The sequence below is a fragment of the Mastomys coucha genome, unplaced genomic scaffold (genome assembly GCF_008632895.1).
Source record: "Mastomys coucha isolate ucsf_1 unplaced genomic scaffold, UCSF_Mcou_1 pScaffold22, whole genome shotgun sequence".
Taxonomy (NCBI): Eukaryota; Metazoa; Chordata; class Mammalia; order Rodentia; family Muridae; genus Mastomys; species Mastomys coucha.
Window position 1 is genome coordinate 225,060,232 of NW_022196905.1, and position 16,438 is coordinate 225,076,669.

Sequence of the window (16,438 nt, forward strand, 5' to 3'; positions counted from 1 at the left end):
CCAGGGCCCCACACTGGTTGAATGCTAATGTCCTGTGATGCATTTTCAGGTTAAGAACTTGTTCTTCATTTAACCCTACACATACTCACCATGATTTAACTCCCATTTATCACATTAGGAAACGGGGCCCAAGGTCATACAGCTGGTTAAGTTGGGTAGTGGTAAATTAGTGCCTAGAAACTTGAAAATCAGACTGCAGAGTCAATACTCCACCACTGGAGGTAGGAAATGATAAAATACCTCGCTTTTTTTTTAATAAAGGAAGAGTGATCAGCATTAATTAGCCATATTCCTAATGTCTTTATGGACTTTATCAAACTTAGGGCTATGGCTAAGGGTTGGGGGGGTAGAGCATTTGCAAGTGCTAGGCCCTATGCTCAGTCCTCAGCTCCAGGGAAACAAAAACAAAAAACAAAAAAAAACCTAGAGCTAAAGTAAACACATTAAATTTTTTTTTAATTTGCCAGATAATCTTTTAATGAGAATTATAAAAGACCAAAAACATTTTTTTGCAAACTGCCTTTTTTAAAAAACAAATGATTTACTTTAATTACAAATACTGTGTATGATGCACTCTTTTGCAAAACCAATAAATACAAGAACCAATTTAAACATGTGATTTGCCCAAGACATTTGAAGAGAGGAAAAACCTGATTTTCTTTTTAATTTATATAAATCAGAGTTTACTCCCTAACCTAACCTTTCAAAGAGTTAGCCTGACCTGATGTTGGTGCTCACGTAGGACAGTAATAGAGAGCGACAAGACCCATCCTGTACTTGCTCCAGCCTTCACAGCTTCTCTGCTACCTTTCCTTTCTGGAATTCCTATTTTCACAAAAAGGCTGAATTCAAAATATTTCTAATAAATTGATTGAAGGAAAAGAAAGTATGTACTGAACACAAACTTTTGACATTAAGCAATTATGAATATCAAAAAGACACTAACTTAAAAGGTACAAAAGTGAGAAAAACCTGAATTACAGAAAAGAAAGTCAAATTTATTTAATGAAAAACTAGAATAAAAATTAGCAAATACACACACACACCAAAAGAAAACAGAAACAAAACAAAAAACAAAACCACAGCAGCACTATATGTTGACTCACAAGGGGAAAGCAGTGGTCCATGACCACGCAGATGGCTTGTCTGTTAAAGGAAAACCAACCACACAAGTGCACGCATGCGTGCACAGACACACACCCCCGAAAAATTGTCAACAATACAATCAATCTACAACAAACACAAAGTTCAGAAATATTTTACAATGTTTCGTTTCTTAATACAAAAGATGCCCATCTTGGGTATATATATTTTTTCAGTGGTTTACTGTTGAATTATTTTTAAATATATTAGTGTTACTACATGCAACTGTTTCCTGTATTAACAGCTTTTCTTTTCATTTACCTGGCAGGTGGCTTGTACCTACCAGGAAAGTTTTAATTAGGTTGGCAAGCAGATGGGTGCCTTATTCTCTGTGAAATCAAATGCAAATTTTAAACACTGGCCAGAAATATTTGATTGCCGTTTCAACACATGGAAATAGTTACATTGATGCCTAAATTGCCATTTTCTGCAAAAAGCTGTGCAATGCTGGTGTCAAACACTAGGCAGTCACTATTCATAATGGCTGTTGCAATTCCCTCATGAATAGATCGAGGAGTCGCTTCCCAAGTCAATCGCCGCCTATGACCATTTAGCTCAAGTCGATATGCAAAATTTTCAGCTTGCTTGCGTGTTCCTATCAGCTGTACAATTGCAAAGAACTGCTGATGACCATCGTATTTTTCTTGTTTCTCCAAGACTAACATGAAATGAAAACCAAAACAAGACTGCATCATCACCCAGTCAACAGCACCAGGAAGGTTAATGTCTGTAGCAAGGAAAACTATATCTTCTCCTTGCAGGGTGGTAATGGACTTGTGCTGATGCATCAGGTGGGGCATGACAGCATCCAGGGAGCCTTGCCACTTACAGGAAGCACCAGGGCAGGGGCAGGAGTAAGGCCTGAACTCACAGAGCTCCTCGTGCTCTGCCTTTTCGGTGTGCGGCAGAGTTATTTCACATCCAGAAGAGGCATATTTACAAGGGAAGAGTACTGAGTTGGCCACTTTCTCCATAGCCAAGTTACGAATGGATCCCAATGGGCCCCGGCAGGTGGGACAACATGTAAGTTTGGGGCGACAGTTGCTACAAACAAGATGGCCACTCTGACACTGAAGAATAGGTGGCAACACATAGTCAAAGCAGACCGGACACTCAAAAAGACTCGCCAAGTCATTGTTGGATGCAGTTGTGCCAGTTAAGGCAGGTACCCTCTGGGATGGTGGACACTTTGAGGTGCCAGTGGGTAATGCTGTAGCAGTCTGACGGCTCATCTCTGTAAAGAAAAACAAGAAAATAAAAGGAAGCAGGAGGAAAAGTTACAAATATAACACATTTATAAATATGTATGTATACATGTCAAAAATACTTGTAAAACATACCACAAAATTTATCATGAACAAAAGAATAAAGTTAAATAAATATAGTTTTGAAACCATATACAGATAAAATAAAAATTACATGCTAACGTTAATTTTTTTGGAGTTATATAATGAGTAAATCACCTTTCCAAAATGTTCTATAGCATGTTTAAAATACCTTTCTGTTCTTAAAAGCACTGGAAATCTCTGGGTAGACTACACAGAATAAGAATCGCACCAGGCATTGTGGCCACACCTTTAACCCCTGCACTCTAGATGCACAGACAGGTGGGGATCAGGGAGTTCGAGGTTAGCCTGGTCTGAATACATAGTTTCAAGCCAGGCAGGGCTGCATAGTAAGACCCAGTTTCAAAAAAGATCTGGAACAATAAAGAACTACAAAACTGTATTAAGAACTTAAATACAGCTGGGCAGGGTCTCACACACCTTTAACTCCCAACATTTGCGAGGCAGAAGCAAATGGATTTCTGAGTTTGAGGCCAGATTGCCAGGACTACACAGAGAAGTGGAGAGAACACCACAGAACACCAAACGCTGGGTGGGGATGAGCAAAGAATTCCCTGAACCCATGTGTGTTCCCTTATGTGGCTGCAGCTTTCACTGTAACTATTCACAGGACTTGAGTCGTTTGGAGAAAGGACCAGCTAGTCACGCACAATAAGCTCCTTTCCCCAAGACTTTGCCTCTGTGGGATACAGCAGGCCACAATTTGTCTCAGAAATTGACAAAAGATCAATCAATGTCTTAACAGTGCACTCCCTGAGACTACACTAAATATAGCACTTTTTGCCAGTTATAATCATTCTGGTGCAAACGTAGACAAGTCAATACAATTGGAATTCTAGAATGCAGTAGACAGTAGACACTGTAAACTAAGGGAACCAGGAGCAGCATTGGTGGAGGTTTACATTTTTTTCCTTTAGTTACTAAAGCAATACTCTCAAGTTCAAAGGGCAAAAAAAAAGTACCAACAAATGTTTAGCTTGCCTGCGGCCTTGGGTTTCCTCTCCAACACACAGTGTAAAAAAAACCAACTCCATCACAAGGCTCATTCTCATGGTATATAAGAATAGAAGTTTATTCAGCTCTCACCATCTGAAGCCCTGTGATCCAGGCATCACGATAAGAAGAGCACTCTGATCTAGTTTCCAACTGAGCAAATTCTTTATGCCGATGATTTATCCATTTTAGGTCACTTGTGAAACAATGGGTTTGGCATTACTAAAGTGGCTGGTTTCCCATTTATTCCACCATGTTAAGTGTTGCTCACTCACTTAAAGGAACACAGTAATTTGAAAGGTGATTCCTTCAAAAACAGATCTGTTCACATCAAAGACCCCAGTTTATATTTAAATACAATATAGCCAAGTTCATGAGAAAAACACTAGACCAGTGCCTAGACTTAGCAAAATACCTCTAGGACTATCAGCATGAGTTCAGGTTCATGTTACAACATTTTTATTACCTTCCAAACACTGTAGAAAGCATACTAATATCTACTGATCATGAGCAACAAAATGTGGTCAGAGGTATTAGAGCACAGAAAGCTCTTATACCATTACCAAGTTAAAAAGGTGGAACGCAGCTCCATCTTGAGCCACAAGCCTCAACCACGAAGCAGGCCTACAGCAAAAACCAAGGACAAGTCTGCAGAAGTTGTCACACACCTGAAGCTTGATTTAAATCAGAGTTGCTGTAGCTCCACTGAACCTTCACTGCCAACCTCACAGAGCCAGACAAAGCGGGTGCAGCCTAAACCAGAATCCACAGGTTCACACGGTCTAGTTTCTGTCTTAGAAACAGTTGTTTTTATGTTGGTACCTTTCCTCTTCCTGGTCCTGGTCCCAACCGTTGGCAAGCATGTGAGCAGGACTCCCTTCCAGGAATGCAGAAAGCATGCAGGCTTCCAGGTCATGAGAATGGGGGCTTCAGGTTCCTGCAACCCCCAAGGCCAGCCTGCAGAAGCCCCTCCTGGGCCCTGGGCTCCTAAGCACAGAAGGCTGCTCACTTCCATTCAGTCTTAAAAGTAGTTCAATGGTGGCCTGTCCTCAGGAGAGACAACACCTCCCATGAACTCTAAACTGTGTGGTCTTAAACCAATGATCTCCAATAACTTAACAGAAGGCCCGCAACTCCTCCGCAACTCCTCCGCAACTCCTCCGGCAGCTCTGGCGTCCTACTGCGTAGGCTCCAACACCTAGCAGGCTCAGGGGCTGGGGCCGGGCTGAGCAAGAGGGCGGACTTTGCCTTAAGCCCCACCCCACAGACCACCTGAGCTGCTGCTCTGCCTGGCGCCACCAGCAACATGAAGCCTGTACACTTGGCAGCAATTAAGTCTAGTAGGATGTTTCCGGAGGTCACGATCTCAGTGCTTTCTTAAGGCTCCAGGGTAGGAAACATACATACATACAGGGATGGACGGAAGTACACAGCCAGACAAGATCTTTGTCCTGTGAATTCTCAAGATGGCATGAAGTGAAAACATTCTCCCCAAACTCAATACTTCCAGGCCTCAACTACCATTTTCCTCAATTCTAACTGTTGCTTGTGTGCCAGCCTATTTCAAACGCCCCCTTCCAATGCAGTGAGAATCGTAAACACACTCAGAACACATAAAACCATACTTCTACCTCCAAATTGAGATTATACCCTCATCCTACTCTGGGAAAGCTTTCTTAACTAGCCTCATTAAACTAGAGTAGCTTGCCTTGTTTTTAAACAAGCCTTATTACCCTTGCCCCAAAAAGTCCTGGGCACCTCACACTTGGGACAGTGTCAGCTGGAGCTTCAAAGGTTTAAGCTGGTATTACATGATGCTTAGGACAACCTTCAATACAACCAAAAACTGGCAGGCAGTGAGGGCTCCAATACAATGGGTTTTATCCACTTTCAGCAACTTCAACCCTATCCACTTGCCCACCTTTATCGTGTTCAATCACTTTCACCTTACTTTAATACTAGATTACTTCAAACATCTTTAAGAACAGAAATACAACCTGGACTTTCTAAATTGTACATCTCAAGCCCATTTTAGCAAAAAGCTAAACAGAAAAAAATAGTATTAACACCTTTTAATTTTGTCTGAATATTTTCAGAGTATTTAGTCTCTGCTAGGTTTTTGGAGGTGTTTTGTCTGTTTGTTGAAGCAGTGCTCATTCATTAATCCTAAACTGCCACTCAACTCTCAGAGCCTGAAGATGACCCTAAACTTCTGATCTTCCAGCTTTCACCACTTCCCAATGAGTACTGAGATTGTTCACCACACCTAGTTTTATGTGGTGCCATGCCTTTTGAAAAACTAAGCAAGCACTATATATCTACACCAACTGAGCTATGTCTCCTGCTTATATACATTTGTTAATATGTGTGTTTTGCGTGTGTGTGTGTGTGTGTGTGTGTGTGTGTGTGTGTGTATGCACATACCCTGCCCTCTACCCTAAAATCCTCCCCTTTCCTATTTAATCCAGCCATTTTGATTACCAGATCCATTTGTTTGTTTGTTTGGTTTTGGCTCACCCTTCCCTCACATGGCCGGTCTGGCTCAGGACTATGTTCTCTCTGGATTCTCCTAGATGTTCCTGCCTCTGGCTATGCTCTCCCTCCTATGTGCAACAAACCTCCTCTACCATATCTAGGAGCAGTCATTGTTAGCATTCTGTATAAACTCCACCCCCACAGATACCTGGCAGCCCTGGCAGCACATTTCCGGTTATCAGACTGCAGCAGCTTCTCCACCTTGCCTCTTACTCCCTTTGCCCCCTTGCTCCCCCTCTCCCCATTCCCTTCCCCCCCCCACGTGGTCATAGGTGGCCCCTACTTCTCTACTCTCTCCTTCTCCCTGCCTTTCTCTACCTCTGCTACCCTCTTAACTCTCCTCCCCATGCCCTAAATAATCTATTCTACACTATACCAGCCTGTGTTTCTGATTCCTCAGGGGGAAGGAATGCCTCAGCATGGGCCCGCCAAGGCACTCCCTTCCCCCACACCTCGCAGAACATATTCTTTTAGCTCTTTCTCTTTTTATGATCACAACATTGATGCCTTGTGACTCAGATCTTGAAACTCTGCAGGTTTGCATCCCATCTTAGCTGCCACAAGAGATCCATGCTCACTAGCCCAACATCCGGTAAGCCCCCATTCTTTCCTATCTCCATGGCCCCAGGGGAGAGTTCTTGAACTCAGAGCTACCCCTGTGATGCCCTTGAGAATGGGAGGCATTCAGTTTTTCACTGACTCTTGTTTTAAAACTTTTCCCTTTGGGTGAGATTCCCCTCTTAGAGACAGTTTCTTTCATGTGGTTGAAAATTCCAGGACGGCTGCTCTCTGGCTCAGCAGCACCAGGGCTTATTTGCAACCCACTGCAGACTAATTCAACCAGTTCACCTGACAGCTGGAGACTCTACTTACAGCCTTTTTCACCCCCTGCCAATGTAGAGAGCTTTTGGTACCGCTTATAGAGATTTGGCAAGTACTTGTCACTGGGCTCAAGAAAGTAGGCTCAGATAAGAATACTCACATTTGGGCTAATACAAGAATCAAGGTCACACAGCCAAGGAATGTGTGACTTCCCTTTTGTTTTGGTAATGCTGGTAAAGCCCCCAGACCCAGTGACTTGGGGGCTTTGTTTATTGTGTTGTTTGATTACTACCTGGTGTGATCTCTATTCTTTGCCTTGTTTAATCACTTTGTCTTTGGTCTAAGAACTGTCTCTATTCTCTGTCAGTACCTAGATTGGTAGAAAAGCTGGCTGGAAAAATTAAAGCCTTTCAGCCTCAGCACTGGTTGGAGTCATGTTATGCTTGTCTAACTGTCCTTTACTTTTCACTTGCTGCCTTTCCCCCTCTGCTCTTGGTTCTCAGTGGGTCCCTGCCCCTATCTGCCAGAGGCCCGGCCTGTTAGACTTGACACAGTCAAATGAGTCCACTCAGTTCCACATTTCCTGCTACCACACTGCGGAAGCTCACAAACACACGCCTGCATATTGATTGATAAGGAGTTTCTCCAATCAACAAGAAGTCCCTTAATTTCCCAGGTATGCTCCTCCCCATGGTTACCTGGCAACAGCCAGGAAGGCCTGGCCCTATAAAAAGGGCTGCTTGCCCCCTCCTCTCTCTCTTACTCCTGCTTCTCCACCTAGCCTCTTACCCCTTTGCTCCCTCTTTTTTATTTTTTTCATTCATATAAAAGCATATATGAGCTCTCTTCCTAGGAACTCATCCTTTTTGAACCAAGCTGCTGATAGGAGTCTCCTAGGATGTGTCTGGATCATTTGTTTCTGCTGGCTCCTGCTATCTATCAGATTTGATCCCAAATTCTACAGCTACTCAGCTGCACATATTCTAACCATTCCTCCCCCTGCTATGCTCTAATGGCTCCTGCCATGCTCGTGTCTGAGTTTCTCTACCAGGACATTTACTATTTCCCTGCTCTTATCTCTCTACTGGATAAGTGTTACCCCAAGCTTCCAGCTTTGTCTACTATTACTACAAATGCCATTTTTATGCCAGGAGTTCCTCTGGCCCTACATGGGTCCCAGTCATGTGGGAAGGGACACTTTTCCTCTGGGATTTGGAAGTTTTTTCTCTGCCGAGTTACCATTCAGTTTGGGTTCACCCTGGATAGAAATTCTTGTTACAAAGACACTCCATCCTCCTCAGCTCAAGTTAGCCTTCTCTTGCTTCCCTCTAGGAACTGCAGGCCCACAAAGCTCTCTGCAGCTGCTCCTCCCAGATGCCCCCTGGAGTTTCCTCTCCCCTCAGCTGCCTATTCTTTCTTAAACCTGCCTGTAGGCTCCTCCCTTGAGCAGAACTCTAGCAGCTTCTCTAAGCCCAAGTCCATCAAGGCCACTGTGAGCTAGCAGTTCTTGGAGCTGACAGAAAATTCCTCCAGTGGGGTTTCGGGATTGTTTTTGTTTGTTTGTTTTTCCTCTCTGCCTCCTTCTCAAACTATAAACAACTTGGTCTCCATACAGATCAAATGGTAAAAATTGGCATACTTAATTTCCAACTGCCACAGCACAAATAAATGATCCCCGCCCCCCCCCCAATGGCTTACATCTAAACTTGCTCTGCTCTACACTTCCTCCACTTCCCACTCTAAAGCATCTTTTTATCTCAATGTATCTGCTACAACTTACTATGTATGTGATTCAACTATTGTTTAGAATATACTGTATATGTAACTTAGATTCAATTGTTTTATATGTTTGTTTTCAAAACAGGGTTTCTCAGAGATGCTCCTACCTTTAAAGGTGTCTGCCACCACTGCCTAGCTGGACTCAACTCTTGTTTTTAAAGAACTGCCTGACTGGATTCAACTCTGGATCTTTAAAAAAGTTTAAAAAAATAAAAAAAATCTTGGGCTGGAGAGAAGGCTGGTTTCGTATGTTGTACTGCTGAAGATCTGGTCCGAGTGTACCCCAACCAGCCTTGCCTCTCTCTTAACTGAAACTGTTCCCAAGAAATGAATTGCCTCAAGCACTAAGGGACAAGAGGAGGATCTTGTCTCCAAAAGAAGTTTACAATTTGTCAAATGACCTCGCAGGGAAGACAGGGACTACAATGTTAGGGCGATACCTTGGCCACGGTGCTTAATTAAGTATATCTCTCCCCCTCCCTTTAAATTCTAGTTGGAGAGAGGTGTCAGTTATTGTTGTCCCTCTTCCCAAAGTGGCTACAGTGAACAAATTCCCTCCTCTGTTTATCATTACTAAGTTGGCTCTCTTCATTCATTTACTGAGGATGAGTGAACAAGTCTTGCTTAATGGGGTCTATGCTATAACTCTGAGTCTACTAACACAGGACCCTCAAGTATTCCAGAGAAATAAGTGCTCTATCACTAGGCCATCTGTATTTCTCACAAACTCCTCTAAGTACTCCAGTACTTCTGTTCACATGGAAGCTGTAACATGGAGGCCATAACCAAGTATAAAAACTGAAAGGGAAACATCAAGTTATTAACAGAAGACAGTACCAGAGAAGCCAAAGTAAAAGACATATAAAAACTCAAATGTACATCATTGTTAGGATAAATTATCTTCCTTAAATTCTTCAAGGAACTCATTATTCCCATTTTTTCAAAAAGTATTAAAGTAATAATAAGCAGATATATTTAACTATGCAAAACCTCAAGCAAAAGTGATGGAAGGAACCTTTAAGAAAACTACTACTGAAGTAAGTAATCAAATGATTAACAAGAAATAGAAGTCTAAGCCCAACACAGAGATACAAGCCCTAATCAGCACTTTGGAGAGCGAAGAGTGTAGTGCTAAAATCCCTGAAATTTTTGCATGCTAATGAATGGCTGAAAGCTGGGTGTTAATAGGTTAGGTAGAAGACAGCTGGTGGCCAAGAATACAGCTCGGTCACTCAAAAGCTTGACCTTTCAAAGAGGGGAGCTTCTTGGCTGGCTAAAGATAGGGTTGACTGTGAAAGACTTAGTTTCCAGAAAGAGGGGTATGTTGAAGGGTCTGGAAGGTATACACACGAGGAAGACAAGCCCTTCTAACTTGTTTTATTTGTTTCTTTTATAATATCATTTATAGCAAATGGACATCAGCAAATAAGTCCCAGAGTTCTGTGAGCCACCCCTAGCTATTAAACCAGAGAGAGAAGTCTTGTAAAGCCTATTCTATATCCAGCCACAGCACAGTGTTGATCAGATGTGTAAACTACAATTTTTGAGTGATCTCAACCTCCAGACCCAGAGCGTAGCCGGCAGGGTCAAACTTCCAGGAGAGAGTATAGAACTGAATTACAGGACACCCAACTGTTGCTGGCTGGAAAGCTTGATATGTGTTTTCCCCTAGTTGCTTTAGCAAGGTAGTAATCATATGGTAAAGAAATAGTAACAGCACAGCCATGATCCAGACCACCCAGAGGAGACTTCTGCAAAAGCAGCCTTGGATTCAACTTGATAAGAGTCACCCAGAAGGATGAAGGAGGTGTGGCTTCAGAGTGGCGCTTAAAGAGAAGCACCACTCTTAAAGAGAACAGTGGGTGGAGGTTGGAAGGCTTATAGACTTTTCACTCTTCTGTCTTTAAGTAGAAGATACCAGAACACAGCAAGCATTAAAGAGTCCAGAAAACAAAACAGGGAAGGAGATCCCAAAAACATCCTTAATAAGGAGAAGGGAGATTTGTAATTCAAAGGAGAACCAGTCTGTCAGAAAAAATAACTGGCCTGGTGGGTCTGGCCAGTAATCCCAGCTACATGAGATGCTGGGGACAAGTAAAAGAGAATTCAAGGCCAGACTGGACAACTTAGTGAGATCCTATCTCAAAACCTTAAAAAAAAACCAAAAACAAAAAACACCGGGCGGTGGTGGCGCGCACCTTTAATCCCAGCACTTGGGAGGCAAAGGCAGGCGGGTTTCTGAGTTCCAGGACAGCCAGGGCTACACAGAGAAACCCTGTCTTGAAAAAAAACAACAAAACAAACAAACAAACAAAACCAGGCAGTAGCTCTGTGGCAACACCGTGCTTGCTGCAGTGCACACCCCCGTCTGTCGGTGCCCAAGGTGCTGTGCCTCAGATAATAAAGGAATTTCCTCTGTACCAACAGAACAAAGAGTATGCATATAGTCAGCCTGAAGAGGGCGAAGAAAACAGCAATTCTCCTTTTTCCTCGAGGTAAAAAAAGCAGTTGCCCTCTCCTGGGGTAGAGGGATAGGAGAAAAGGACAAAGACAGGGAGGGTTTTGAAGGAATCCCTTTGAAACATCAAGAGGGCACTGTAAACCAGGCATGATAAAGTGTGCCTTTAATCCCAACAGACAGAGGCAGAGTCTCAGAGTTCTCAGCTAGCTAGAGCTACAGAGTCCCTGTCTCAAAAACAACAAAACCCAACCAACCAAAGAGAAGTTGCACTGCAGACAGAAGCAAGCCTTCTGAATGTTACATCATCATCGTTAATCCTCTAAACCTTCTCCTACTGTCTTTCTTCAGCCAAAGGAAAAGTGATCTGTCATTATTAGCTCAGTATATTCTCTTGTCAGAACACCAAATCCAAGAATAACTAAATGACTGCCAGAACTGGGTTATCAAACTACATGGAACCCTGCAAATCTCAGACTTCACTGCAGTCTCTTCGACTAAACAGCACACACAACTTGCCTACTGTAATGTCAAAAATGAAGTATTATCATCCCCTGAACAAAACACTTTGTTGTATTCCAATACAACATTTTTCCTTCTTTATTCATAAACAAGTCTAAGACCCACAGTTGATGCCAGGAATTGTGGATAGTATTACACCCTATACATACTGTGGTTTGGAGATGACAAAGTTTAATTTAAAATTAGGCACATTTAGACTACCAATTACCAATAATTTACTCCATGTGTTCTCTGAGAACTTTTCTTCCCTATTAAATCAAGAACTTGACCTTTTCACTTAAAGAAAGTTTCTACCTACTCTTAGATCTTAATTGCTAGTATTAATACTCTTACATCTCTGAACTACTTGTTTAAATTTTCTTTCTCTTAAAATTCTACGTGTATATTTTTGCTTGTATGTACATCCATGCACCATGTGTGGTTGGTGTCTGTGGAAGCCAGAAGAGAGCTTTAAATACCCTGGAACTGGTGGAAGAGAAGCCAATGCTCTTAACTGCTGAACTCTCTCTCTGGCCCCCTTTTTAAGTAAAACAAGGATTATTCAGACTCTCACTACAATGCCAGGACAGTCTATCTTATGGTGGATGGCATAATAACTTGGGTGGCTACTGACTGACTACTAGGTAGGCAGCAAGCACATACAGCATGGACAAACTAGACAAGGGTGACTTATGACTCAAGAAGGACAGTGATTCCATCAAATAAATTTGAAATGTATGTATTCTCTCTGGAATTTTCCATGTATTCTTGGGACAGTTGATCACAGATAAATGATAGATATACAGAAATATAATAATAAATGTTGCCCTTTCCCATTTACCAGGAAAAATAAATGTGGTACACCTTTTCTATTACATCCACAGTATCTCAAAAAAGCTTTAAAAAAGGTTAAACAACTAACTCTCAATATTTGAAGATCTTGCCTCTTCTTCCACTTAGCCTAGGTAAGCTCTGCACTGTATTCTGTTATTTAGTGATACAAATGAAATACAATATATATTGATTTTAGGCATTCTTTACCCCTCAACAGGCTGATTGTAGGACTTTTTATTTTTACACACCCAAAGCATCAGTAAATCTGAAATCTAAAATGATATGACACTTAAATGTTTTGGTTTTGTTTGGTTTGGTTTTGGTTTTTCGAGACAGGGTTTCTCTGTGTATCCCTGGCTGTCCTGGAGCTCACTCTATAGACCAGGCTGGCCTCGAACTCAGATATCCACCTGCCTCTGCCTCCCAAGTGCTGGGATTAAGGGGGTATGCCACCAACTGCCCAGCTTAAATGTTTTTTTTTAATTTTGGGCCATTACTCATAAAGTCTATGCAAATATCCCCAAATCCAAAGAAATTGGATTTGAATTTGAAACATTTCTCTGAGTTCAATGAGGTAAACTGGCACAGACATTTAGCTCTCTGAATAAAACTTTGTGTTCATTTTGTTTTTGAAACAGGCTTTCGTGGCAGGAGAGATAACTCAACAGTTAAGAGCACTGACTGTTCTTAACAGAGGTACTGAGTTCAATTCCCAGCAACACATGGTGGCTCACAACCATCTGTAATGAGATCAAATGCCCTCTTCTGATCTGTCTGAAGACAGCTATAGTGTACTCAAATATATTAAATAAATAAATCTTTAAAGAAAAAGAAAAGAGCTGGGCAGTGGTGGCACCCACCTTTAATCCCAGTACTTGGGAGGCAAAGCCAGGTGGATTTCTGAGTTCGAGGCCAGCCTGGTCTACAGAGTGTGTTCCAGGACAGCCAAGGCTATACAGAGAAACCCTGTCTTGAACATTTTCTCTCTAAACGCCTGCACTTCAGAGTTGCCCACAGCCACTTTTCTTACTCTGGTAACTTGGATGATTCTTTAAAATTTTCCAAGAGCTTAAATTTGTAAATCTAGGTACAGCCTTCACCAGAATGTATCCAGGTAAATGGATGGATTAGAAAAGATCATATTGCTGGGCGGTGGTGGCACACTCCTTTAATCCCAGCACTTGGGAGGCAGAGGCAGGTGGATTTTTAAGTTCAAGGCCAACCTGATCTACAGAGTGAGTTCCAGGACAGCCAGGGCTACACAGAGAAACCCTGTCTCAAAACCACCACTACCACTACCACCCCTCCCAAAAAAGAAAGAAAAGATCATATGGAAGGAAGTAACCCAGACCCAGAAAGACAACAAACATTGCAAGCTCACTCTCTCTCATCTGAGGATCCCAGGTTCAAGTCTTCAGATGTGCATATAAATAAAACCTGGAGTAACCTCAGAAACCAGGAAAATAAAGGGAACTATGGAGAGGGAGGAACAGCAACAGAGGGGAATAGCAGATTACAAGGAACTGGTGGAAGAGATGGGGAAATGGGAGGGGGGGCAGGGAGGGAACTTGGGAAGAGGGAGATAAACTACAGAAGGAGGGCAGAATAACAGGAAGGCTGTCTGAAAAAGGCGTAAGGAATCATTTACTATCTATCTACCCAAAACTACACACATACATATAAATCTATGTATAAAATATACATATATAGTTTAAATGAACACTTTCCTTCTGGGTTGACAATGCTTCCCTACAAGAGCCATAGTGTAGCTAACAAAAAAATCCAACAGCATGCAAAAGAAACCTTATTCTGAGTTGCTGGTCAGGGCTATTCAACAGACTCTCAAAACATTACACGTTATTTATCGCAATTGCCCTCAGCTGCCTCCCAGAGGCAGAAAGTAAGTTCCTACTGTTGAAGATACTATGTACTTTGGACACAGGACCCAGAAACTTTGAACTGGATCTAACCTGAAAGTCTCCTGAGAACGAGCTTTCATGGTCCCATAAGGTGCCATGCAAGCTTCCAAAGGATAAAAGCATCCCCTACCCAGCTACGACACCTATGAGCCACAGTGACCACAAGAGTGCATGGCATGGCTGACTACCTGGGTGGTAACCAATAGCTTTCTAATTGGACATGAAGTCTACCCAACAAGAAGGAAACCTTGTCTGGTACTGGAAACCTAGCCAATTACCGAGGGCTAGTGAAGTCATGGATCTTGGAGAAAAACCTACAACCACCACTTTACTACACCAACATAATTCCTAATCACATTCTAAATATTTATCCTTATATACACAGGTAAATGTTCTTACCTCCTCATCAAAAGAAATTCTCTTTGTAACAAACCATTACAAAAAACAAACCAATCAAAATGCAGAGAACAAGAGACTGTATGGTACCCAGTCCCAACTGACACATTTACAACAAAATTCCTGCACCTAAGGGTTAAGCTCAGAGGGATCACTGTGTAAGAGGGAAGAAAAAGTGAAAAGGCTGTTAAGAGACAGAGAATCTGGGATTAGTGGCACATTTTTAATCCCAGCACTTGGGAGGAAGAGGTGGGTGGATTTCTGTGAGTTCAAAGGCCAGTCTGGATTACAAAGTGAGTTCCAGGACAGCTTAGGGCTATTACACAAAGAAACCCTTTCACAAAACAAAACAAACAAACAAAAAAAAAAAAAACAAGAAACATAGAGAAAAACAGAAGTTTGTCAGTTTGCTGTGAGACAGTCTCCTAGAAATGTTAAAAACTAAACTCATGATGTCTTTCTCATAAACAAAGCTACCTAAACAATTACACCACTAATGGACCTCTTGACATGAGATGGGAACATTCACAGGAAGCTTCAATCCTACAGAAAGCAAATGGGGGAAGGCTGAGAGGAGAAGGACTGCTTGTCCCCAGGTCAACTCTGATATCACATAATATAGATAGTTAGCATTATACAAACTGAGTATGTTTTATTTATGTATTATTTAATACACATAACAAAGAAAAAAAGGCCGTGATTTTGAGAGCAAGTCAGGGGTGCATGGGAGAACTGAGGGAGGAAAAGGGAAAAATTATATTAATTATAATTTTTAAAAAAGAAAATTATTTTTAAAAAGTTTCTCTAGCCCAAATTAAAACAAAAAACAACAACAAAATCTGTCTGTAATTTCAGCACACAAACAATCTTACTGTCCCTCCTTTAAAAAAAAAACAAAACACATATGAATCTAACCATTCCTCAACATCTTTACATCTGGCCGAAGATGGCATTTTCTCACCTAGAATATTGATTACAATATCTTCCTAATTTAATCTTCCTCTCTTTCCATATTTGTCTCTCACATTTACCCACTAATATGTTCTAAGGACAGCAAGCTTAGTCCAATTCAAATTTATATCACATTATCTCATTCCTTTGCTCCACGCCCTCCCCTGGCTGTTCATACAAGAATAAAAACTAAAGTCTTATAAATGGCCAATATGATGATATGTCTTCAATATTCTATATCAATCTCTTCTTTCTCCTTACTCTGCCATGACAAAGCTAGGTTATTCTATTGGGCCTTGTCTTCAAACACTTTTCTCCTAGATGTCCACATGGCTAACTTGACTTTCTTCAAATCTTTGTACATACATTACTTCCTCAATGAGACCAACCCTGTTACTATTTTGAATTGTAACCTTAATCTGAGCATGGTGGAGCATGTCTACAACCTGAGAGATGACACAGTAAGAACCTCCTCACTCAAGGGAGCTGGAGAAATGGCTCAGTGGTTAAGAGCACTTGCACTCGCTGCTCTTCCAGAGGACCCAGGTGGTACCTACATGGCAGCTCACAACTGTCTGTAATTCTAGGGGATCCAATATCCTCACACAGCATACATGTAGTCAAACACCAATGCTTATACATAGTTCTAGAAAAAAAACAATTTCTGCAGGATGTCTGTCTTCTAACTTCCATACACATTGTCATGCCACGAGAACATGTGAACATACCCCATACACATCATACACACATTAAAATGTAAT

The 16,438-nt window shown here is 41.7% G+C and overlaps 1 protein-coding gene across 4 annotated transcripts in view; it reads right to left on the reverse strand.

The window, feature by feature from the left end:
* Positions 1 to 430: 430 nt before the first annotated feature.
* Siah1 (siah E3 ubiquitin protein ligase 1) overlaps positions 431 to 16,438 on the reverse strand; it is a 23,659-nt gene continuing 7,651 nt past the window's right edge. For 2 of the 4 annotated variants that reach the window (XM_031340706.1, XM_031340705.1), the window contains exon 2: positions 431 to 2,377. In XM_031340706.1, coding sequence (XP_031196566.1) covers positions 1,527 to 2,375 — 849 coding nt within the window. In that variant the 5' untranslated portion in view covers positions 2,376 to 2,377 and the 3' untranslated portion in view covers positions 431 to 1,526. Of the gene's footprint in view, positions 2,378 to 4,304; positions 4,326 to 16,438 lie in introns of those variants that run through there. The other 2 variants (XM_031340707.1, XM_031340704.1) reach the window with 2 other exon arrangements.